Source organism: Saccopteryx leptura, chromosome 1, assembly GCF_036850995.1.
Source record: "Saccopteryx leptura isolate mSacLep1 chromosome 1, mSacLep1_pri_phased_curated, whole genome shotgun sequence".
NCBI lineage: Eukaryota > Metazoa > Chordata > Mammalia > Chiroptera > Emballonuridae > Saccopteryx > Saccopteryx leptura.
The window spans coordinates 91270531-91295108 of record NC_089503.1 but is presented as its reverse complement, the minus strand read 5'-3'; the positions used below and the strand labels follow the sequence as shown (position 1 = coordinate 91295108).

At 39.1% G+C, this 24578-nt stretch overlaps 1 protein-coding gene across 7 annotated transcripts in view; it reads right to left on the bottom strand.

Annotated features, from left to right (window-relative positions):
* GRIA4 (glutamate ionotropic receptor AMPA type subunit 4) overlaps nt 1-24578 on the bottom strand; it is a 385805-nt gene that overhangs the window by 75093 nt on the left and 286134 nt on the right. For all 7 annotated transcript variants that reach the window (XR_010749450.1, XM_066371575.1, XM_066371576.1 and 4 more), the window contains 2 exons: nt 14682-14735; nt 4304-4462 (listed from right to left, as the gene is read on the bottom strand). Coding sequence is in view for 6 of the 7 variants with exons in the window: in XM_066371575.1 (XP_066227672.1) it covers nt 4304-4462; nt 14682-14735 (213 nt within the window). In the remaining variant the exon portion in view is untranslated. The remainder of the gene's footprint in view (nt 1-4303; nt 4463-14681; nt 14736-24578) is intronic.

Genomic DNA, 24578 nt, shown 5'->3' with positions numbered 1-24578 from the left:
CTGCCAATCATGAAAAAAAGCTCTATTATCTCTGTCAGAAGTTTCATATGGTTAAAACTATATGACTAACACATTCTAGAGATTTTCCTAAAACCTCTCCAAAGGCTGCATCTGGCCTCAGCATGCCCCGTTCCTCTCCTAAGCAGCCCCAGGTTGGCACTAGCAGCAGCTGGTCTTGGTTTGCAGCTTGGCCTCCCCTGGACACCTCCAAGCCCAACACAAGTAGCAGCCATCAGCAGATCACTTTGTAGCTTCTGCTAGATGGCCTTGGAAAGAACAGAAGCAGAGGCTGACCTTGACCTCCACCTCCTGGGAGGTCCCAGGCCAGCATACCCAGTGGAGAGCTTCAGACCAAGTCGAAGCACCACCCACACACCTCCACAAGATAGGCAGACTCAGTGGCACCAAGTCCTGCTGACGTAAGTCCTGCTCTGTGGGGTGGGCACTTGTACAGCTGATCCTTCATGGTGGTCAGAGGTCAGTGGTCAGCAGCAAAGCTAGTCCTTACAACTGATTGGACTAAGGACAAATCCCTTCCATTGATGTGGCAACAGTGATCAAGGCTCAATTACAAAATGAGGATGTACACAGCCCACACTGGAGGAAGTGTCACTGGACCCGACAGGACACCTACTACATTAGGCCACTCTACCAAGCCTAAGAGATGTAGCAGCACTACCTAATACCTAGAAACAAATACATAGAGACTACCAAAATGAAGAGACAGTAAAACATGTTCCATATGAAAGAACAGAACAAAACTCCAGGACAAAAAATTAAAACTAAACAAAATAGAGACAAGCAATCTACCAGATGCAGAATTTAAAACATTGGTTATAAGGATGCTCAGTGAACTTAATGAGAACCTTAACAGCATAAAAGACGACCAGTCATAAATGAAGGATAGACAAACTGAAAGGAAGAATAATTTACAGGAATCAACAGTAATGCAGATGAAGTAGAGAATTCAGTGATTTGGAATATAATGAAGCAGAGAACACCCAATCAGAATATCAAAAAGAAAAGAAAACCCATCCCTGGCCAGATAGCTCAGTTGGGTAGAACATCATCCCGAAGTGCAGAGGTTCCCAGTTCAATCCCCAGTCAGGGCAGATACAGGAACAGATTGATGTTCCTTTCTCTCTCTCTCCCTTCCTCTTGTGCTAAAATCAATCAATAAAAATAAAAAATAAAAAGAAAGGAATCTATAAAAACTAAAGATAGTGTAAAGAGCCTCTCTGACAACTGTAAGCATACTAACATTCACATCATGGGTAAGCCAGAGAAGAAGAAAGAGAGTAAGAAATTGAAAACCTATTTGAAATAATGACAGAAAACTTCTCTAACTTGGTGAAGGAATTAAATACACAAGTCTGAGAAGTGCAGATAATCCCAAACAAGATGAACCCAAAGAGGTCCACACCAAGACACATCATAATTAAAATGCAAAATGTTAAAGAAAAAGAGAGAACCTTAAAAGCAGCAAGGGAAAAGCAGTTAGTTACCTCCAAGGAGCTCCTATAAGACTGTCCACTGATTTCTTAACAAAAACTCGGCAGGTCAGAAGGGATTGGTAAGAAATATTTAAAGTGATGAAAAGCAAGGACCTTCAACCAAGATTACTCTACTCAACAAAGCTATCATTTAGAAATGAAGGACAAATGAGGAGCTTCCAGACAAGAAAAAGCTAAAAAAGTTCATCACCACCAAACCAGTATTATATGAAATGTTAAAGGGTCTTCTTTAAGAAGAAGACAATAAAAGTTAAAAAAATATGAAGACTATAATGAGAATAAACACATATCTATCAACAATTGAATCTAAAAAACAAACTAAAACTAAACAAACAAGTAGAACAGAAACAGACTCAAAGATACAGAGCATAATTTAATGGTTGCCAGAGGCGAGGGTATAGAGGGGATGGTGAAAGTGGAGAAGGGGTTGGGAAGTACAGACTGGTAGTTACAGAATAGTCATGGGGAGGTGAAGTACAGCAACAGGAATATATAGTCAATAATATTCTAATAACCATGTATGGTGTCAAACGAGTGTGAGATTTATTGGGATGATCATTTAGTAAGTTAGGTAATGTTTAACCACTGGGGTGTATACCTGAAACTAATATAATAATGAATGTCACTTTTAATTGAAAAATAAAAATAATTCAACTAGGAAAAAAAGCACATTCTAAGCCTGAACTAGGGGTAGTTTTGTGCTGTGGAATATGGAAGATGACTTCCTTGATTTGCTGCTTTTAAATAAAGAAAAATCACTTGAAATTTGAATTGTATGAAGTACACATTGGCAATATAACTATGAGGCATAGTAGTCAGCATTCCAGGAAGGAGAGAAAGCTAAGGAATACAAATTCTAACGAAGAATCTTCCCACGGTAGAGAACCTAATTAAGCTTCATCAGACATGGAAGTGAAAAGCCTTGCTACCTATTCTTCAAGGACAGGACAAAACAGGCTTAAGGATAGGCGTAGGTCCTCACAACTGGAGTGGGACGCCGGGAGGAAATTAAGGTACTAACGCAAGGTGATAAACCAAAGATTAACACATACCTCCTTACCTGTCTAGAACAACATAATATCTTTGAGTAGAGAAAGCCTTTAAGTCATCTTTTGATAAGGCAAGAAAATAAAAACAAAAAATGAAATAGAAACTACTAAAGACATAAAAGGCAAGAGAAAAAATACATTGGTCGTATTTTAGGATCAAGAGAGAAAAAGAAATGTTGCTTTTTTCTTTTTTAATAGGGAGAAAAAAGCTTAGGAGAAATGGCACCAAAGAACAAACACACTTGCTGTGTTTTTAAAAGTCCATCCATTCTTGTGAAACAAGTGAGCTGTGTAAAAGAGCAGACAGCATATGGAGCGGAGCAAAGCAAAGCGGACATTCAGCCAGAGCGGCAAAGGCCTTTGACAGGTCATTGAACTGATGGATGGAAAGAAGCAGTGGTTGAAACCAGCTTTACCTTTTCAAAGGATTGGATTCTTTCCCATGTGCCTCTTTGTGCTCAAGTTCAAGAGACTGAATTTTGGGGCACATGCACTTCTAGGTGGTATCTAGAAAATTCTTACTAAATGAACACTTTGTTTTTGGGCAGGGTAAAATTAGGTGTTGACTTATAGTTATTTGCTACTTTAACCAGTGCTTACAATGGTGACATGAGTTTCATTCACCAAGGTTTGTAGAGAGCAAAAGAGTTTGGCAGAATCATAGGGCAGAAGCAAGAGTATGAGTTTTGAGAAGAAATAAATGAATTCTCATTCTGCTACTTCTAATTTTATGGGACTGTGGAGTACATATTTTAGCTATGGAATACAAAACAGAGCACCCCCACCCCCCAAAAACAACAACAACAAAACAAAACTCTGTGGTTGTCGTGAGGACAAAATTTCCTATCATATCTGCGAGCTTTTTTTTAAAATAATGTGCTAGATAGACACCGGCTGGCAATGGTGAGGACTACAAAGATGCATAATAGATGGTACTGCCCAAAGGCATTTATAAAAATGAAACAATACATAGACAAATAATTATGGTAAGTCCTTGTGAGAAGTACACAATGAAATATTAGGGAAATTACAAAGGAGAAAGGATCTTCTGGAGGATTAAGAAAAAGCTTCGTAGAGAAAGTGAATTTGCAATCAAGGCTTGGACAGGTGCACGTGAAGGTGGAGCACAGCTGTGGTGGAGCAAGGGCATAGGGACTGAGGAAGAGTGAGAAACTTTAGGAATGTCCAATTTTTCTGGCCAGAAAGGGAGCAGAGGGATATGCAACAGGACATACTTGTTGGGCCTGTATTGTGGAAAACCTTTATTCCAGGTTTTTTTTTAAAGGCAGGACATGATAAGATCTGTAACTGTTTCAAATGTTGGTAAAGCACTAAAAAAAAAAAAATCAAATATAATGTAAATCAGTAATATAATCTTCATTATTAGCAGATTTCATATTTGCAAATTTTTCTACTTGCTAAAATTTGTGGACATGTGTAAATAGAGTGATGAAAATTGAGTTACTCAACACACACATTTCCAGCTGTGTTCAAGCAAGGTGACGCTCTGCCTTTGTGCTTCAGCTCTCATGCTATAAACAAGTGCCATGTGTGATCTAACAACTATGGTGCCCCAACGAAGAATTGATGCTTCTCAGCTCTCACCCTTCCTGTCTGTCTGTCCCTGTCTGCTCCCCCCGCCCCCGCTAAAGAAAAGAAAAAGGAAAGAAAACTGCATCATGAACTTTCTACTATAAACTAAAAATATTAAACACACATAAGATAAAAACAAACATATACCTTTGGAGGAGTCTCAGATCCTGGATATTCTCTTTGATCTAGTTTCTTCCAGCGGTCCATGAGTTTGGTTACCATAGGTGTACTAAAATCTACCAGCTGGAATCCTGTAACATTGGCTCCACCATGTATAAACCTCTCAAGAGAAATATCCTTGAATCCCTATAAAAATCAATATAACAGTTTAACTTTAGTTCATTATTACCATTTTGTTCTTCAGTGTTAACATAAATTAATAACAATATATATACTTATATATATAACTTAAATTAATAACTTAAATATATATACTTATATATATATAACTAGATTTCTAATAAAGTGATGACTGGAAACAGGTGGCAGATCCAATTATGTTAATTTAGATGTTTAAATTCTGTCATTCAAAATCTAATACATGAGAATAGGGCATTAGTGTTTTTAGTTTTTTAAACTCAGTTTAACAGTAACTTCTTAAATGTGTTTGAATGCCTTTTATGAAGCATAAAGGGTGCTATAGGAGCTGAATATGATACCATCAAAAAGCCTCCTGTTGAGGACAGAACTGCCCTCTGGGTTATGTACAAATGTGTCTTATGTGAAGGTAATATCGAGGTCTCAAGTACCATGAGCTTGTGATGGATTATACATTTTTAAGGGCTCCGTTTAATTACAAAGCAGTCTAAAAGCAGACAGAGCTGGTAATTTGAGCCAAGGAGGGTAAAAGCTTTGATTACATCAGTCAACTGCAACCCTTACAGTCCTGGGAAGTGGAAGAGAGCAGGATTCATAGATTCCTGTGTGATAGGAATAAAGATGGTGTCCACCAGGTGGAGTCAGGATGCTGGGAAGCAAGGATGTCATCTCTTTTGATCCAGAGGTAGTTAATTGAGTTTCACTAATGCTGAAATCTTATTTTCTATTTATTTTTCTATCTATCTATGCATCTCTGTATGTATGTATGTATGTATGTATCTACCTATCTATCTATCATCTATCTGTCATCATCATTATCTAATTTGTTTTATGCCTGGTTCTCTTTTTCCCCCATTAAATATTTAAGGTGGCTTTAAAGTTAAATACTCAATACAAAATATAAAACAAATAAAAAATTACAAGAGCGCAAAAAGCATATTAGGGAAGTGACTTAATAAAACCAAAGATATTAGCTCAGAGAAAAGTAAACAACACACACACACACATGTGCTGGTACATTTGTAATTGCAGTCTTTTCTGTTTTCTCTTAGATTTAGTAGTTTCTTTGGAAAATGTAAATTTGATTTGATTGTGTTGCAAGAACTAAGAGAGAGTGTGTGCGTGTGTGTATATATATATGTGTGTGTGTGTGTGTATATGTGTGTGTGCATATATATATATTTGTGTGTGTGTGGAAGTAAAATATGCAGCAGTGACCTTGCAGTTATACTAGGGAGCAGTGCAGAAATCGGGGAGCAGAGGAAGGCCTGGTGCCACCGATCCTCTGAATGTGTCTCAGCCAAGTTTTTTGAAAACTTCTGTGTTGTTTTTTTTTTAAAAAAACATAACTAAAGAAGTTGCCTTACTAGCCATTATATGTACATTACTGTTTGGCTACCTAAAAGGAAACAGTGGTCTACTGGCAACTCAGCAAAGTTGCTCTGGAAAGCCCCAGGAGTGTGTATTAACAGCTCATACTGATGCTGGGCTTATTATGCATCAGGCACTTTGCTAAGCACGTTACACAGATTATCTAGTTTAGCTCTCATAACAAGATTAGGAGCTAGATCCTATTATGAGTCTTATCTTATAAACAAGGAAACTGAGGCTCAGTGGGTTACTGTAAAACTGTTTGAGCTCACCCAGCAAATATGTATTAGAGCCAAGATAACTCTCAAGTTTGCCTTTTTATTCCATGCTTTTGTGCATTCTTACACAAATATGTGTGGTTTTAATTTTGGTATTAATCATAATGCCCTTGGGAGAGGCAACGTAATAAGAGTCCAGGCTCTAAATTCCACCTTCCCCACATGTACATCGAGAATGATAATGCTAAAGGAGCTAGCACATCTGGTTTGAATTTAGTAAATACTAGCTATTAATTAATTCAACAAATATTTATTTCGTGCTTATTCTGTGCCAGCTAATTTGACACGTCGTCAATAACACTCTCACTTCACTGGGAAAGAATTAGACACCAGAAAGCAAATCTGTTTCTGAAATGGAGGAAAACACTGTCCATCAATCTCTAGCTAATAAAGTGTCAGTTGAACATTTGTTTGCTTCAATGAGAATATAGGGTAGACTCACAGGCAAGCAAATAATTTGTTTTCTAAAAGCCACAGTGATTCAACTATTGCATTAGTTGCTAATTAAGGACATTTTTATTTTCTTTCAGCAGTGGCTAAAATAGGAGGCCTGCCAAGCTTTCTTTCATAGCATGATCCCACAGCTGCAAGACACAGAGGCAAAGCTACAGCCCTCAGAAAAATCGTCTGATCTAAAGACTGATAAACAATAATCCACATTTCTCTGAGTCCATCCGGCTGCTATGCTAAAGGTAAAGGGGAGAAAAATATTGCCACATTTGACTGTAAACCCCTTCCAGCTATGATTAAATGAGTGGTGGCTGGTTCAGTTAACTTTAGCTATGTTTGTTTGAGTATAAATAATATTTTTAATTTTGTATATTTTAAAATAATTTTATATAGAAATTGATAGGATCTAGACTGTGAAGCAGTTTTCTTGGAAATAGTTACTTTGGTGTACATTTAGATTCCAGTTTTCATCCAGGAAATATTGTGGAACCGAAAGTTCTGGGTAACATTGTAATGAAATGATAATTCTACATTGGGGGAAGTTAAGTAACTAAGAAAATGATGTCCCTTGTGGCTGTGGGGAGGACAGGGGAGAGACTTCCTATTTGTTGAAATGGGTTTTTCAACAAAGCTTGTCCGTCCCAACAGCTAGTGAGCTCCTATGGAAAGATTATCTTTGAACTTAGGTTTTCTTTTAATTTTCATTTACAGTCCATACGTCCTCTGAGGCAAAGGGGAGAAAGGAAACTAATAAATTATAGGTCTTTAGATATCTGATGCTATTGATAAAAACCTTTATAGGTCTATCACTTCATAGATATTTAATAAATGTTCAGAAAACATTTGTGCTATTTTGCATTTCAGGTTCACTGTTTATCTAAATCATTGAGACAACTCTGGTGCAGTTAACAGACGGAATGTCAAGTTGGATGAGAGAGATTCTCTCTTAACATTACTGAAAATTTAGGTTGTTAAGAAATTGATTAAAGTATCCATTTTTGATGACCAAAGTAGATAGATGGTGGAGTCGGACATGGTCAATGAAGAAAAATGGAAAAACATAGGAAACACAAAGAAAAAAGTAAAACGATGTCTCCAAGTTTATGAACTCTTAACTGGGGTCATTGTATTTGAATAAAAATATGTTGGACTGCATAGTTTGGGAACTGAGTTCTAGTCCCCATTCTGACACTAATTAGATGCCTAGAAGTGGACAAGCCACTTTATGCTCTGTATCTTAATATCTTTACCTTCTAAATGAGGCATGAATGGTGTGTGCCTCTATGTGCGTGCGTGTGTGTGTGTGTGTGTGTGTGTGTGTGTGTGTGTGTGGTGAGGGATAGGTAAGGAACAGATAGATTTAGTTGATTTTTAATGATATACCTTGAGGACTCTATAAATACTCCTTTATGACAGAGTCTGGTGTTTTCCTAGTGTAAACTGAATATATTTTTAAAAATTAAAAATCTAAATGAGAACTTGATTGTAACAGTTTGCCTTGAGGCAAACTGAGGAAGTGTCAACAGTCCCTGGTTGCTATTGGTGGCTATATTTAAATCATCTGACTGCAGGAGGACGGCTGTAGAAAGATCCTAACAAAAATCCGTAGAACACCTGTAAAGCCAGGTCCCCCTTGAGGGTGGTATGGGAGATGCTTACATGAATGGTCATTTTTTTTTCTTTTTGAGAGACAGAGAGAGGGACAGACAGGGACAGACAAACAGGAAGGGAGAGAGATGAGAAGCATCAATTCTTGGTTGCGGCACCTTAGTTGTTTATTGACTGCTTTCTCATATGTGTCTTGATTGTGGGAGAAGGCTCCAGCAGAGCGAGTGATCCCTTGCTCAAGCCAGTAACCTTGGGATCAAGCTGGTGAGCCTTGCTCACACCAGATGAGCCCACGCTCAAGCTGGTGACCTTGGGGTTTTAAACCTGGGTTCTCTGTGTCCCAGTCCGACACTCTATCCACTGCACCACCGCCTAGTTAGACATGAATGGTCACTTTATAAATGTTTTAGTTATTTACTAATTTTGGATTTATTTACTTAAATTAATTTATTCATTGCCATCCGGACAGAGTTTCAATTTTGCTTTTGAGACTTAGGATCTTTGTGATCTTGGATAAAATTACAATGTATAGAATAAATATCTATTTTGAGGATTAATCAGAATAATTACAGTACCCAAATAAATACAGTGACATAAGCTGAGTGCTAGAGAATAAGCAGTCATTCAACAGATAATGAGGAAGGATAAGGGCCCTTAGTATAAGGTAAAAAAAAAAAAAAAAGACCCTGTTTCTGACTTAATGAACTTGCAGTGTGCTAATGTCTACCTTGCAGCAGGGCCAGGATGTTGGACAATACCTGGTACAAAGGTGTTGAATATAGTGTTTTCATGAATTAAAAAAAAGGAATACCTTTTACTACTGGTGTATAGGGTGATTTGTGAACCCAGAAAAAAGTTTAGCAGATTAGGCATATGAGAACAGCTTTCTAGAAGGAAATGTTAATTGGGATTGGGAGGGATGAGTGTCTCCTGGTGGAGAAAAGAGCATCAAGGAGAGCTGGGAAAATAAGAGCAGCAGGAGTTGAGTGCCTGGGAGTTAGCTGGTTTCTGGGAGGGCCACCTGAGGTTGTGGAGTGGGAAAGAGGCTCTGGGGCCAAGCAGGGCTAAGTCATCCAGGGCTTCGTTCATTAAGATAAACAGTGTACGTAATTTATCCTCATGGGTTTTAAGTAGCAGGGTGCTTAGATTTAGAGTGCATTCTCTAGTAGACAATGGTGACCACTGGGGCAACGGCAGTATGTCATCTTGAGAGAATCGCAGGGAGTTCTGTGGAGGAACGAGATGACCAGTACCAGCAGGTACGGTTGGAAAGACCACAGGTCTTTTCCTTTCATGATGGCCCTGAATTCTTTTACTGTATTTGTTCCTTTCTTCCTCTCTTGTTCTGCTCTTTTGTGATCTGATGATTTTATTTAGTGGTATGTTGTGATTCATTTCACGTTATCTTTTGCGTTTCTACTGTAGTTTTTTGTTTTGTGGTTACTATGAGGCTTACATAAAACATCTTATAGTTAGAACAGTTTAGGCTTATAACAATGAAATTTTGAACACAGCTATCAGAGGGAAGGGGGAAGAGGGGATGGGATCAAACAAGGTGAAGGAATTAGCCAAAATTATATATATATATATATATATAACACATATATACAGACAACAGAGTATCAATAGCCAGAGGGAAAGGATGAGTGGAGGTATTGGTAGAGGGGCAAGGGGAGAAAACCAGGGGTGGAAAGTAGGGTTTTTTCCCCCATCTTTTCATGTTAGTAATTTGTGTCATTTAATTTCAGCTTGAAATGTTAACATTTCTTGTAAGGGCACTTATGGTGATTGACTCTTTCAGCTTTTGTTAGTTTGAAAAACTCTTTATCTCTCCTTCAATTTTAAATGACAACTTTGTCAGGTAGAGTATTCTTAGTTAGCAGATTTTTCTCTATTAACACTTTGAATATATCATCCTACTTATTTGTAAAATTTCTGCTGAAAAATACACTCATAGTCATGTTGCAGTTCCCTTGTTCATGACAAGTTGCTTCACTCTTATTTAAGATTCTAAGTTTTTTATTTTATTTAATTATAATGCATTTCAATGTGTGTCTCTGTAGATTCGGCTTATTTGTCTTTGTTTTTTTTTTTTGTCTTCCTGGATCTAGATGTGTGTTTCTTTCCCAGTTTAGGAAAATTTTCAGCTATTATTTCTTGAACTGTCTTTCTGCTCCTTTGTTTCTCTCTTCTCCTTCTGGGACTTCCATAATGCATATGTTAATCCCTTCGATGGTGTATCATGAGACTCTTAAACTATACACTCTCTTTCATTGTTTTCTTTTTGCTTATCTGATTGAAATCCTCTGTGCTGACTTCAAGTTAGCTGCTCTTTTCTTCCACTTAATCTAGTGTGCCATTAACCCTACATTGAATTTTGCAGTTATTCTTCAGTTTTGTGATTTATGTTTGTAACCTTTTTATATTTTCTGTTTCCTTGTTGAAATTCTCATTTTGTTTGTGTGTTGATTTCCTGGTCTCAGGAAGCATTTTTATGACTTTTTTTTTATATATATATATACTCTCTTTTGGGTAAATCAGCTCAGACTAATCTCCTGGTTGTCTTGCAAACCTGTGTGTTTGCTCAAGCTGCCTTCTTTATTCTTAGTGGCTCTCAGTAGTTGAGGGTGTGTCAAAGTCTGTCAGTGTCTCAAAGGAGAGGATCACAGTCAGCACCTAGATGTAGGTGATTATAATCCCGGCCCTCAGCAGCTTGTAAAGTATGCACTCAAACCTATTTAAGGAAAGAATGGGAAATGGGCATCTTGCTTATCTCTTCTACACTGAGCTCTGGAGGGATAGCCTTGGCAACACTTTCATATGCTTCCTGTTAAGAAATGCTTCATTGTTTGTTATAGTCCTGCGGGGACTTATGAAAGCAAGCTCAGTTGGCTATCAGATTCAGTTGTCCCTTGGGCCGCATAAGCAGAAGGTGGAGTGCCAGGCATGTGTACAATCACAGTCTCCTTTGAGAGATATGTTGGCAACCTGGTTTTATAGTTAGAGGAAGCTGGAGGAAAGAAAGTGGCATAAATGCTCACCAGCTTCCCTGGGCTCCATAAAGGATCACAGCCAGCCTCTAAATGTGTGAAGCTAAGCCAAAGAAGTAGATATATTTTGGGATGGGATGGGGTCTATTGAGTAGCAGGGATGGCAAAACCTTGCTCCTCATGAAGAAGCTGGGAGTTGGGGATTCCCTCCCAATACTATGGCACTATGCCAGGGATAGTGTTTATGGACAGAATATGTGTAGGGTTGATGCTGGACATGGCTCTTCCCCATCCCCAGACCCTGGTGCCATGGCCTTGGACCCTGGCAGGAAGCTATGGAAGAGAAAGTAATAAAAATGCAGCTCAGGTTTTACTAAGGACAATGGAAGTGAGTCACCAGATAGTATCAAGGAGAAACAGCACAGAACAATGCTTATATGTCCCTCCTACCCCCTGCTTGCCTGGTCACCTGCTTGCTTGCCTATAGACAGAGAGTTTCGCTTAAGTGATTGCCCAGGGCTTAGCTATAAAAACTGTGGCCTCCATCAGTGGGAGCTTTTACCAACCTGCTGTTGTTGGTGCTCACCTGTATATAAGAAATACAGGCTATGTCTCCTCCCTCTGGTCCTCCTGTGGTTTCATTGGGGTCCCGAAACAACACAAACTGATTTTTCCGTTCTGGACTTCCTGTGTTAAAATGTGTCTCAGCCTTTCCTACTCATTTTATCAAGGGTATTTCCTTAGTTGCCTGATGTGTAGGAGTCACTCAGCTACTTTCTGGATTTCTCTCAGAGGAATTTCTCTGTGTGTGCATCTGTGAAATGAAAGATGTTCAGGAGCTTCTTAGTCTTCATCTTTACCCCTCCAACTAAATCAGTCTTGACGTGTTGGTTAAATAGCCACCCCATTAATTTGATATTGTAATTGTAAGTTATAAATGGAATGCTTTTTGTAATTTCACTTTCAGAATTTTTGTTGTTAGTGCATAGAAATAGGTAGATTTTTCTATATTGACATATTTTATATAACCTTGGTAAGTCCATATATTAGTTCTACACATTTTTATAAGATTTCTTAGGATTTTAATATATATAAAATCTTCTTTCTTAATCTGGATGTTTTTTATTTGTTTTTCTTGCCTTATATACTTTGCTTACACCTTTGTATAATGTTTAATAAAAATGATGAGGGGGGCATTCTTGTCTTGTTCCTGATCTCAAGAAAAAAATAATTTGGCTTTTCAATATTAAGTATAATTTTTTTAAAGTGACAGAAGGGGAAATAAAGAGACAGACTACCACAATCACCCCTACTGGGATCCACCCGGCAACCCCCCATCTGGGGCTGATGCTCACAAGGAGCTATATTTAGCACCTGAGGCTGATGCACTCAGAGCAACCGAGCTATCCTCCGCACCTGGGCAACATTCCAGCCACTGGCTGTGGGAGGGGAAGAGGGAGAGAGGGAGAACAGGAAGAGGACAGAAACAGATAGTCACTTCTCTTGTGTGCCCTGACTGGGAATCAATGCTCTATCCACTAAGCCAACTGGCCAGGGCCAAATATAATATTAATGTAATCTTTCTTTTGATACTGAATTGACTTCACATTTGGGCATGCTATGCATATGTTCTCAAGAAGTAGCTGTTGACCAATGCAGTGGTCGGCAAACTCATTAGTCAACAGAGCCAAATATCAACAGTACCACGACTGAAATTTCTTTTGAGAGCCAAATTTTTTAAACTTAAACTATATAGGTAGGTACATTATTATTAACTTAATTAGGGTACTCCTAAGCTGACCTTTACTAAAAACGTGCCTGCATGTGGTATTTTGTGGAAGAACCACACTCAAGGGGCCAAAGAGCCGCCTGCATGTGGCTCGCGAGCCGTGGTTTGCTGACCACTGGCCCAATGGAACAAAAATCACTCTGGTTTTGAAAATCAGTTTTTAAAGAAAGTCAATAGATTCTATATTAATAAACTATATTATAATGTAGATATGCACGAATTATTGGCCTAGTCATGTGTTACAATACCATCAACCACATATGGTAAAAGCTTGGTGATTTTAATGAGAGTGATTGTTATATTCCCAAAACAAATAACATTTCTTTTCTACCTCATATGTTGTTACTTAGTCATTACACAGATAAATATGCTACCATCTACTAGGGCTTTTAAGACAGGCTGTAATACCCATTAGGATGTTATATCTATTTATATTAATTCCACTTTGTATTGGCTTGTCAATGTCAGAAATTCATTTCTGGCATGACAATGTTTAACATATTGACTTTCTTTGAATTCCATTGTTGGTAAGAATAAAATGTCAAAACCCTCTATTTGCTAGAATCTCCTTGTATAATATTATTGTAAGTGCAGATATCTCAAAAACATAAGATTTATTGTCTTATAGTGATTAATACCAGAATATCATAATTTAAAGATTTATAATATTTATATTTTTATAAGATATATTAGATCATCCAGACTATGGGCCTACTAAAAGTAATGGAAAAGATCAGTTAAAATTTCTAAGTATTTATATAATAATCACTTAAGTAGTATGATTATACTTTATTCAAAAACACAATACAGTAAGAGTTTACAATCTACTGCTGCATTTTAATATCACAACTCTATAGTGAAACCCAGTTCACTAGAGACTAAAAATTCCTGTGTCAAAGTGTGATGGCCTGCTTCTCCTATAAAGATAACAGCTACATCTCAGTCCCTTTGCAGTCTTTGGGTCCTTTCCTTCTTCAAAGACAATATTCTCACCAAAGAAATACATGGTGAGTAAAGAAACAATGAAGAAAACATTCTAAACTTTTCTAAGATATACCACTTTTGAGATCAAAATCTTGGGCAGATGGTCCTCTAATAATGACAGGAGAATGGCCCCCTGAAAGGCTAGTTTACCACTACATGGCAGAGTTAACAAGATATACTAGTGAGCCTTGCCAAGTATTTAAAAGAACTTGCCTTAGGCCATTAAGGATTTTATGCAAATGCATGTATCTAGTTCAATAACCAACTATATTTAATATGAAAAGCTAACATAATTTTAAAAATTTGAATTACAATAAAAACTTTCTTAAATAGCCATTTCAATCTTGTTTTTCTTAAAATTAGAGAACATTAGTCACCAGTTTCTATCATTCTTGTGATACCCCTAAGTATTAGCGATCTTTATGCATAAAGTGGTGCATTTATCATTTATAAAGAGAAAAAGCCATTATTTAATTTGCCAAATGATATCACAGTAAAGCAAATACTGTAATTAGTTTTAAAGGTCACTTTGGCAGATATCAAGCTAATCTGCATCAAATATATTGAATTCTACATTAGAAATATAATGATCATTAAAATAAAAATATTACCTTATGCTATAAAAAGCTTAGTAAGTAATATAGTGTAATCATTTATTGGAATATTATTTCAAGGCACAATTGAAATAATCTTAAATGCTTGAGAAATTCTTGTGAAAAATAAAAAAGAGTTCTTACCAAGTTTGCAATGATATAATGGTAGCCTTTAACATGCTTTCCAACACTCACAATCTGTAAAGATATGACAATAAGAGAAAACCAATTTAAATTTACTGAATGAGCATACTTTTAAAAAGTAGAATTCTTACTATTTTAGTATAATTCCTTGTAGAAAAGATTCACAAGCCACATTAAAAATTAAGTGATTAAGGAAAGAAAAAAACACCTCTAATTTTAAGCATTGTAAATATAAACACTCAATTATTTCCCTATACCTGTGCAAAAAACTGCAAGAATATAATCCTCTCAAAGAGAATCACTATATTATAAAACACATCAATAGTTTACATATTTTTCTATGGAAAATATATATAAACATAAGAAGCCTAAAATGATTTTGTTCCAAAAATTTAGAGATATTTAATTTATTGGTAATGTATAGAAATGTGCAATAGAATGTTGGATGTCTTTAACTGGTAGGAATGATTTTCTGTGAGTAGACTGGATTATTGCTATGAGCAGCAAGCAATGTCATTCTAAGGCAAATCTGTTTTTAGGTATCTCTGATACCACAGAATACTTAGTTAATTGTCACTTGCATATGAATATAGCAATATTTTATTATAATAAAGAAAATCAGGAGGAGACATCATCAAGATACTTTTCTCTCTGTTACATTAATTTTTCCCTAAGGATGTTTTTTCAGAAATTTTTAGGAAATTAGAAACACAGAATTTTAAGAAAAAGAAATAATAGAACTTGAAGAAAATGTACAACTTATTTCTGCACTGAAAAGTAAAACTCTTGTTTAAAAACTAAATATTTCCTTCCATGAAAGACAATTTAATGACAGTAATGAGCAGCTTCGTAACCTCAATCATATCCTCAAATGTAACAACACAATATATGATTTTCATGTACTTTCCTTATCAAAAAAAATTTTAATTTTTTTAGCATTTTAATATGCTCTAAAAATATTTGTTTGTAAATTAGTGAGTTGTACATGAAATAAAGGAAAACCTTATTTAAATCTAGAACATGAATGTTTAAGAAACAGTTTTACATATATGGCTAGCGGTGGAATGCAATCATTGCTCATCTCTTTTTTATTTATTACATCTAAGATCTCCTCTATTTTCCTCCAAATTCATCATCTGTATATTGTATTGTGTGTTCACCACCTCAAGTCAAGTCTCCTCTCATTACCATTCATCTTTCTTTTTTTAAAAAAATGGCAATGTTGGCCCTGGCTGGTTGGCTCAGTGGTAGAGCATCGGCCGGGCGTGTGGAAGTCCCATGTTTAATTCCCAACCAGGGCACACAAGAGAAGCACCCATCTGCTTCTCCATCCTTCCTCCTCTCCTTCCTCTCTATCTCTCTCTTCCCCTCTCGCAGCCAAGGCTCCACTGGAGCAAAGTTGAAGCTGGCTCCATGTTCTCAGAATCAGGCACTAGAATGGCTCCGGCCACAAAGAACAATGCCCCAGGTGGGCAGAGCATCACTCGTTGGTAGGCATGCTGGGTAGATCCTGGTCTGGTGCATGCAGGAGTCTGTCAGACCCTTCAATAGTCTGGTTTAATATGAGATCTAATATGAGATTTACTATGAGATCATAAGCCCAAAGTTCCTGTTCTTTTTTAATTTTAGGAAGACAGGAAGGGAAGAGAAAAAGACACAGAGATAGAAACATTGATCTAGTCTTGTATGTGCTCTGTCCAAGAATCGAACCAGCAAGTTCTGTGCTTAGGAATGATGCTCCAACCAACTAAGCTATCTGGCCAGGGCTTAAAGTTTCTGTTCTTGGGTGAGCATTAAATTCTCAGTCAGGCTACCCAATCTGGCAACTTCCTTTGGTGCAGTCATCTTTGATTTTTGGTTCCTGAAAGTTTTCTTTACTTTCTTGGAAGCTAAGCTTTGCATTTGTAATGTTTTACATAGTATTTCTCCCCCCCCCAAGTGAGGAGCAGGGGGCAACAGACAGACAGCCTCCCACATGCGCCCGATCAGGATCCACCTGACATGCCCAGCAGGGGGCGATGCTCTGCTCATTTGGGCCGTTGCTTCGCTGCAACCAGAGCCATTCTAGTGCCTGAGGCAGAGGCCACAGAGCCATCCTCAGTGCTCAGGCCAACTTTGCTCCAATGGAGCTTTGGCTGAGGGAGGGGAAGAGAGAGATAGAGAGAAAGGACGGGGGAAAGGTGGAGAAGCAGATGGGTGCTTCTCTTGTGTGCCCTGCCCGGGAATTGAACCCGGGACTTCTGCACACTGGGCCAACACTCGACTGCTAAGCCAACTGGCTAGGGCTTATATAGCATTTTTATGTGTTTTATAGTGCCAGATGTATTATGTTCACAATGTATGTAAAATAAATTCCCTTCCATAATCTTTCAATAAAGGTGAGAACAGGCAATAAATAAATGGAATTATAAAGAAACTTCAGTAAAGAAACAGTTTAATTAGTCATCATAATGGGTAACCCAAACCTGAGTGATTTATCATGGGCCAAGTAGCCTGAAGCCCTCTTATTTTGGGAGCATCTCAGATACAGCTTGTGCAAAAGATGATTTTCAAGGCGCATGATGGTTGGTACTCAGTTGTGAAACTGCATACTATTATTCAGTTGACTAGAGATTCCTACATTTGACTTCAGCAGGTATTGTTGCCACTGGGCAACCCATTATTTATCTCTTACCGATTCACCATACTTTGCTGTGGCCTTTATGCACCCTCTTTAAACCCCTGTACTCATTCTGCCTCTTCTCTCTCAACATCCTCTGCTTGTGAATTCTGTGTGGCCTTAGTCAATAACCTCTGCTGTCTCTTAAATTCACTTTCAGGTATAAACACTGTAAGTGTTAAAAGGATGTGGAACCAGTGGAAATTCTGCACTGGGTGCCTCTGTAAAGAAATCATTGTCAGTTCTAGATTGCCTGGTAAAGAACTGTAATAAATTAAATGTTATGTAATACATTTTCAAAGGGTGAGGACTTATAGAAACCACAAAGAACCAAAAGTGACAAAAATCCTGGCAGCAAAGGCCTTGCTTGCAGAGCTTGATATGCATCAACATTCTGGGAACCGAGGGCCTTAGGGAGCAGTGATCTGCAGATTTATTTACCTGGCTGGCAATGCTAGAAAGAACACCTTTTTTTGCTGAGCCAGATCCTGGCTGGGAAAGAACAAATGTCCGGCACATGTTGTTCCAAAGGCCTCATTGCCTTTGAACAGACACCACTCTGAGCTGGCGTAGCCACTTGACTGGATGGACATTTCTTTGTGGAAAAAAATCCAATTTATACCCCATAATAAAGTACTCTATACTTAGAGTGTTGCTTAATTTTTAAAAAATGATTGTGTAAAATTGACATCATAGATGTTGTTTCACATCTTTTATCTCAACCAAAGTGGAAGACTATCTCATGTTTAAAAAAATCCGAGTGACTTGAATTTGGATGTAAAATAATCCATGTGCCTTTTTATATTTGTTATTCTTTTTTAAAGAGGGGAAAGAAACAGCTTGAGGTGAATGACATGAATGTAAAAGAGCACTATCTTCATTCAAGTATGTTGGCTGAGTTGTTGAGAGGAAATAATACCTAGGGTGAGGACTTAGTTGCAATAATTAATTATGGGCCCTGGCCAGTTGGCTCAGTGATAGAGTGTTGGCATGGTATATGAAAGTCCTGGGTTCATTCCTGGTTAGGGCACACAGGGGAGGTGACCATCTGCTTCTCCACCTCTCCCCCTTCTTTCTTTTTCTCTCTCTCTCTTCCTCTGCTGCAGCTATGGCTTGAATGGTTCGAGTGAGTTGGCCTGGGGCACAAAGAATGGCTCCATGAACTCACCTCAGGTGCTAAACTAGCTTGGTTGCTGAGCAATGGAGCAGCAGCCTAGACAGGCAGAGCATGGCCTGGTAGGGGGCTTGCTGGGTGGATCCCGGTCAGGGTGCATGCTGGAGTCTGTCTGTGCCCTCCTGCCTCTCACTTAATAATAAATAAATAAATAAATAAATAAATATGGCCTTTCATAATGACAGAAAATTGTAGTAGAAAGTCTGCATTTCCATTTATTTTATCTTAGAAGAGAAATGATGAAACTAGACAAAGAGTTCTATAGAAGAGGGTTAAAAGGGGGATTAATGTTGATGGAAGGTGACTTGACTTGGGATGGTGAACACACAGCAAAATGTACAGATAATGTATTATAGAATTGAACACACCAACCCCATATAATTTTATTAACCAATGTCATCTCAATAGATCCAATTAAAATAAATTAAAACAAAGAATGAATTGGGAAGGATACACAAGTTATGTGTACTGATCATACACTTTCAAAAGAACTCATCTTTATAAGAATAAAACTTAGAAAAATTGATTAATTTATTCTTTTAATTACTTTTTCTTTTCTTTTTTTTTTCATTTTTTTTAAAAATAAACAGCTGTTTAGAAATAGCCACGGTATTGGTCAAATTATTCAGTTCCAAAATCAGGCTTATGTATATCAATAAGGTAAATGCCAGATGGCATCACTGAAATGATTTCTTCTATTTTTTTATTTAATGAGAGAAGCAGAGGCAGAGACAGATTTATGCATGTGCCCCAACCCAATCCACCTGACAAGCCCACTAGAGGGTGATGTTCTGCCCATCCGAGGTGTTGTTCAGTTGCTCAGCAACCAAGCTCTTCTTAGCACCTGAGGCAGAAGCAGTGGAGCCATCTTTAGGCCCAGGGCCAACTCTCTAAAGTTGAGCCATGGCTGCAGGAGGAGAAGAGAGAGAGAGGGAGAGAGAGAGAGAGAGAGAGAGAGAGAGAGAGAGAGAGAGAAGCAAGAGAGGAAGGAGTGGAAAAGCAGATGGATGCTTTCCTGTGTGCCTTGACTGGGAATCAGACTGAGGACATCCACATGCCACGCTGATGCTCTACCACTGAGCCAAACAGCCAGAGTCTGAAATTATTTCATTAACAATTTTGGCACAATTGATTTTTATGAATGGGACTGGCACTTTTAAATGTTTATTTAATTATTAAAATTAGAGAAAAATAAATTCAGGACATTTTTCCATCTTGACTCTACGTTTAAATAATGGTAGTTCAATAAATGTCTCTTCTGTGCAAGTGTATGGTTAGGAGTGCTGCTGTTACAAAGATGCTTATTATGACTGCAGTACAAAGCAGAGTAAAGGAACTTGTGTGGGTTTTAAGGAGAAGTGATATTATTTGATTGGGAGAACAAAGTAGTTTTTAAGAAAGAATAGATCCTACTAAATATTGATTGGATGAATACAGAAGTTAATGAGAATATAAATGTCACAGCACTAGTATATTAAGATCAATTTGAAATTTGCAAATGCATAAAGTTTGCTCTTCAATCCACAATCAGATTTTATGTTAATCGTTCATTTATCAATGGTTTATTCAGCACTCAGGGGTCTTTTGAGATAAGAGCTGATAGATAGAGTATTTATTTATTTATTTTTTGTGGCAAAGACAGAGAGAGTCAGAGAGAGGGACAGATAGGGACACACAGACAGAAAGGGAGAGAGATGAGAAACAACAATTCTTCGTTGTGGCTCCTTAGTTGTTCATTGATTGCTTTCTCATATGTGCCTTGGCCGGGAGGCTACAGCAGACTGAGTGACCCCTTGCTCGAGCCAGCGACTTTAGGCTCAAGCTGGTGAAACTTGCTCAAACCAGATGAGCCCACGCTCAAGCTGGTGATCTCGGGGTCTTGAACCTGGGTCCTCAGCATCCCAGTCCTACGCTCTATCCACTGCCCCACTGCCTGGTCAGGCGATAGATAGAGTATTACCTAAAACTATTATTCCCTAGCTACGACTATTATATTGAACACTGTCTTCAAGCTAAAGACCTACAATAGCACACGTGAGTATGAATATGAGTCATTTTGGTTTCCCTTTTAATTAGATTTTATAAGTCAGCTGGAAATTCTTTTTTTTTTTTCCCCCGAAGCTGGAAATGGGGAGGCAGTCAGACAGACTCCTGCATTCGCCTGACCGGGATCCACCTGGCATGCCCACCAGGGGGCGATGCTCTGCCCCTCTGGGGCATTGCTCTGCTGCAACCAGAGCCATTCTAGCGCCTGAGGCAGAGGCCACAGAGCCATCCTCAGTGCCCAGGCCATCTTTGCTCCAATGGAGCCTTGGCTGCGGGAGGAGAAGAGAGAGACAGAGAGGAAGGAGAGGGGGAGGGGTGGAGAAGCAGATGGGTGCTTCTCCTGTGTGCCCTGGTTGGGAATCGAACCCAAGACTCCTGCACGCCAGGCTGACGCTCTACTGCTGAGCCAACTGGCCAGGGCCTGGAAATTCTTCTCTGAGTTATCATATTCCAGAAACTTCAGTGACCTAGAGAAAACAGTATAACATATTTGGTAGTTTTAAAGACCTGGTAAATATTGGAAATTTATTGTAATGAGGGCAGTCACTCTCACTGATCCTTTTCATCTACAGAAATGTCAAAACTCCCAAATGTCCCCTGAATGCTGATTTTTAAAGATGCTTCACAATATTTTATTATAGATAAACACCAAAGCTTTCATTTGTTTCGTTAGTTTTCTTTGGTTCTATGAGAAGACAAACATAAGGCTGCGTACTAAACTGCAATCTTATAAGATAACAGAAGGATCTTTAGTAGCAGAGCATGTGATGCACAGATGGGGAGAGGAGAGTAAAGAGCCTTGCACCCACCAGAATTACTGCCGTTTAGTGTAAGAGAGTTCAGGAGAAGATAGGGAATGAGAGCTCTCATCAAATACTTTCAGAGAAAGCAGCACACACGTGCACGCACATTTGTGTGTATAAATATTTATTTTCTTCTATACTTGAAGATGTTAGAAATGATAAAAGCCTCTCCCTGGCCGGTTGGTTCAGTGGTAGAGCATCACCCAGCAGGTGGAAGTCCCGGGTTTGATTTGGGTCAGGGTACACAGGAGAGGTGACCACCTACTACTTCTCTACCCCTCTTCCTCCCTTTCTCTCTCTCTTTCTCTTTCTCTCTCTCCCTCTCCCACAGGCATGGCTCAAATGGTTCAAGCAAGTTGACTTGGGGTGCTGAGAATGGCTCCATGGCCTGCCTCGGGTGCTAAAGTAACTCGGTTGCTGAGCAACAGAGATGGGGCCCTAGATGGGCAGCGCACCCCCCCACCCCACCCAGGGGCCTTGCTAGGTGGATCCTGATCCAGGCTCATGCTGGAGTCTGTCTCTTTGCCTCCCCTCCTCTCACTTAAAGAACAAACAAACAAACAAACAAACAAATGAAAGAAATTATAAAAGCCTCTAATTAGGACAAACTCTTTTTTAGGAGAAAAGGAGGGGAAGTGTTGCCCATAAAAGCAATGGCTACCTCTCAAAACACTGATCTCTCTCACTAGAAATTTCCAGAAGCAGCTGACTCACAACCACTAAAGATGTTACGGTAGAATGCTCTGGGCTCTAGAAGCTTATACAGTCTTAAAAGTGCTATTTCCATGTCGCCAGTCACTAATGGGTGCCCTACCCATGCTTTTCTTCTCACTACGCCACTGTGTACTTGCTCATAACTTGTAACTGCCAGCACCTGAATGTCAGGGTCTTCTCTGATCTTTAGAGCCACTTCTTCCTCGGGGGTGGGGTGGGTGGTGGCTATATCAGGTCCAAAGTGCCAGGGGATTAATGCCATCTTCCCCAGCAGCCCTTGCACAATGATTGACAGGAGCGTGTACGTAGATACTTCTGACTGCCTTGTTTCACAAGTGAGATGATTCTGATATGTATGTTTTACAGTAGCTCCACTAATTACACTAATTTCAAATGATATTAAATTCTTTTCATCTGCATAGTAATTTGCTAGATAAATGCTCCTTTTATTGACTGCATTTCTTCACTCCGTTTCAGGTGTGTTCTTCACCTAACAAACCAACTGATTACACGTAAATCCTTGTTCTAAGGTCTTCTTCTGGGGGAAACCAAACTAAGACAGTTCTTAATTTAAAAAAAGTTACCAGTGTAATCTGTAACTTTTGCTGATGAACTGTCCCAAGCTTTTCATCTCTGCAGTGTAACTCATCTATGTTATATTCTAAATCCCTAATCTCTATGTAGGATCAGGAACTCAAGTTGCAGAAAATACTTTTATTTGGATATTTAAGTTTGGTTTAAAGGTTATTTTCTTATATAGAGAAATAGGAATGAATGGTATCTTTATTTAAAAATTATTTATATTGCTGAAACATAATTTTCCCCTTTACACTGTCTTATATTCTTTAAGGATACCCATTTTTAGTATCGGTTTGCTATTGTTTCTTTCCTTAACTTTATTACCAATAATAAAAAAAATTCCCTTAGTTCTACCCTTTCAGATCACAAATTGTAGATAACTTTATATGACTTGAATATAGTAGTAGAACTATAAATGCAAAGCAAGAGGTGGAATTCAGGTGTTTAATTTCTATTCCATGACACTCCCCAACAGCATAACTGCTAACAGCTACAGAAAGCACTTGGTAGGATACACCTGTATATCTTTCTCTCTGACAGTTTATGGTGGTTCAGATACTCTACATCCACAGAGCTTGAACAATCTTGTAATTCTCATCATGTTTACTCTGAAAATCTCTTAGCAGAGATCCATTTTGAGTTAATAGCATTTTAATTTTGTGATTTAGAATATTTGCAAAGAGGCACAACAGATAATCTGGAATTTGTAATTATTAATTTGAAACACACATAATAGCTTGAAAGGACCAATGAGCAGCACATTCTTCTTTAATTAAAGAGCCATTTTGGGAGATGACGTCAGAGTAATGGCTGGGTAGAAAGCGATACCGATAAATCTCCCCCAAAACTCAACAAGATCTTCAACCAGAAACAGAAAAACCTATACTTGGAGCTTCCAGATGCTTCGCAATACACCCAAAGGTATGATTGAGTGAAAAATTGGCTAAATATATAACCAAACCCCGAAGGAAATAGGGAGTAAGAAATCCTCCGCCTTCCTCACTAACCTAAACAGGGCGGCTTTCTCTGGTAACTGTGAATATAGAAACTGAGGCGGGCAAAGGGGGTGAATACATCCAGGCCGCGAAACAAACGGCCGAACCAGGCTGTGGCACGGAGATCCAAGCCGAGGAAAATCTGATCCTGTGGCAACCCGGGCAATACAAGCTAACACTCGCGCCAAACCCAAACAAAGAAAGACAAGCGGCGCGGCCATTTTACCCGGTCTCCTGGCTGGTGCGCAGTTAGTGGGCGAGAGATTTCTTCCTAGGCCCCGGGAGTCAGTACCCGTGTTGCCTCACGGAGAGGCAGGGTCAGAGGCCTTTCTGTGGGCTGAGGGCAGAGTCTCTGGGCAGCCCCAGCGCCCTGGGAAAGCCACGCACGGGAGGGAGTGAGAACTAATTCCAACGGTGGAGATTTTCCGTGCCGGAGGGTGTTTCATATCCTGGTTTGCGCGCGCAGATAAGGAGTGAGCGATTCCTCCGAGTGCCCCGGCAGTGCGCGCTCGTGTTATCGCATAGAGGAGCAGAGTCAGGGGCCTTTGTGTGGGCCGAAAGCGGAATCTCGGGCCGCCCCAGCGCCTTGCAAAAGCCGCGCACGGGGACGGAGCGAGACTCAATTCCAACGCTGCAACTTTTCCCTGCAGTTGGGGGTTTCACTCAGAGCGTGAGACTGCTGGCCGGATATCCTGGTCTGCGCGCGCAGCCAGTGAGTGAGAGTTTCCTCCAAGCGCCCCGGAAGTGGGCACCCGCTTGTGTTACCGGACAGAGTGGCAGAGCCAGAGGTCTTTGAATGGCCGGAAAGCCCGCCTGATTATGCTAGCAGCTCTGACTGACTGAGCCTTACCCAGAGCCCTGTGCTGAGTGGAAATAGAGTGGGGAGTTGCCAGCTCTTTGAGCCTCTTACTATCCAGGCAGAGGCAG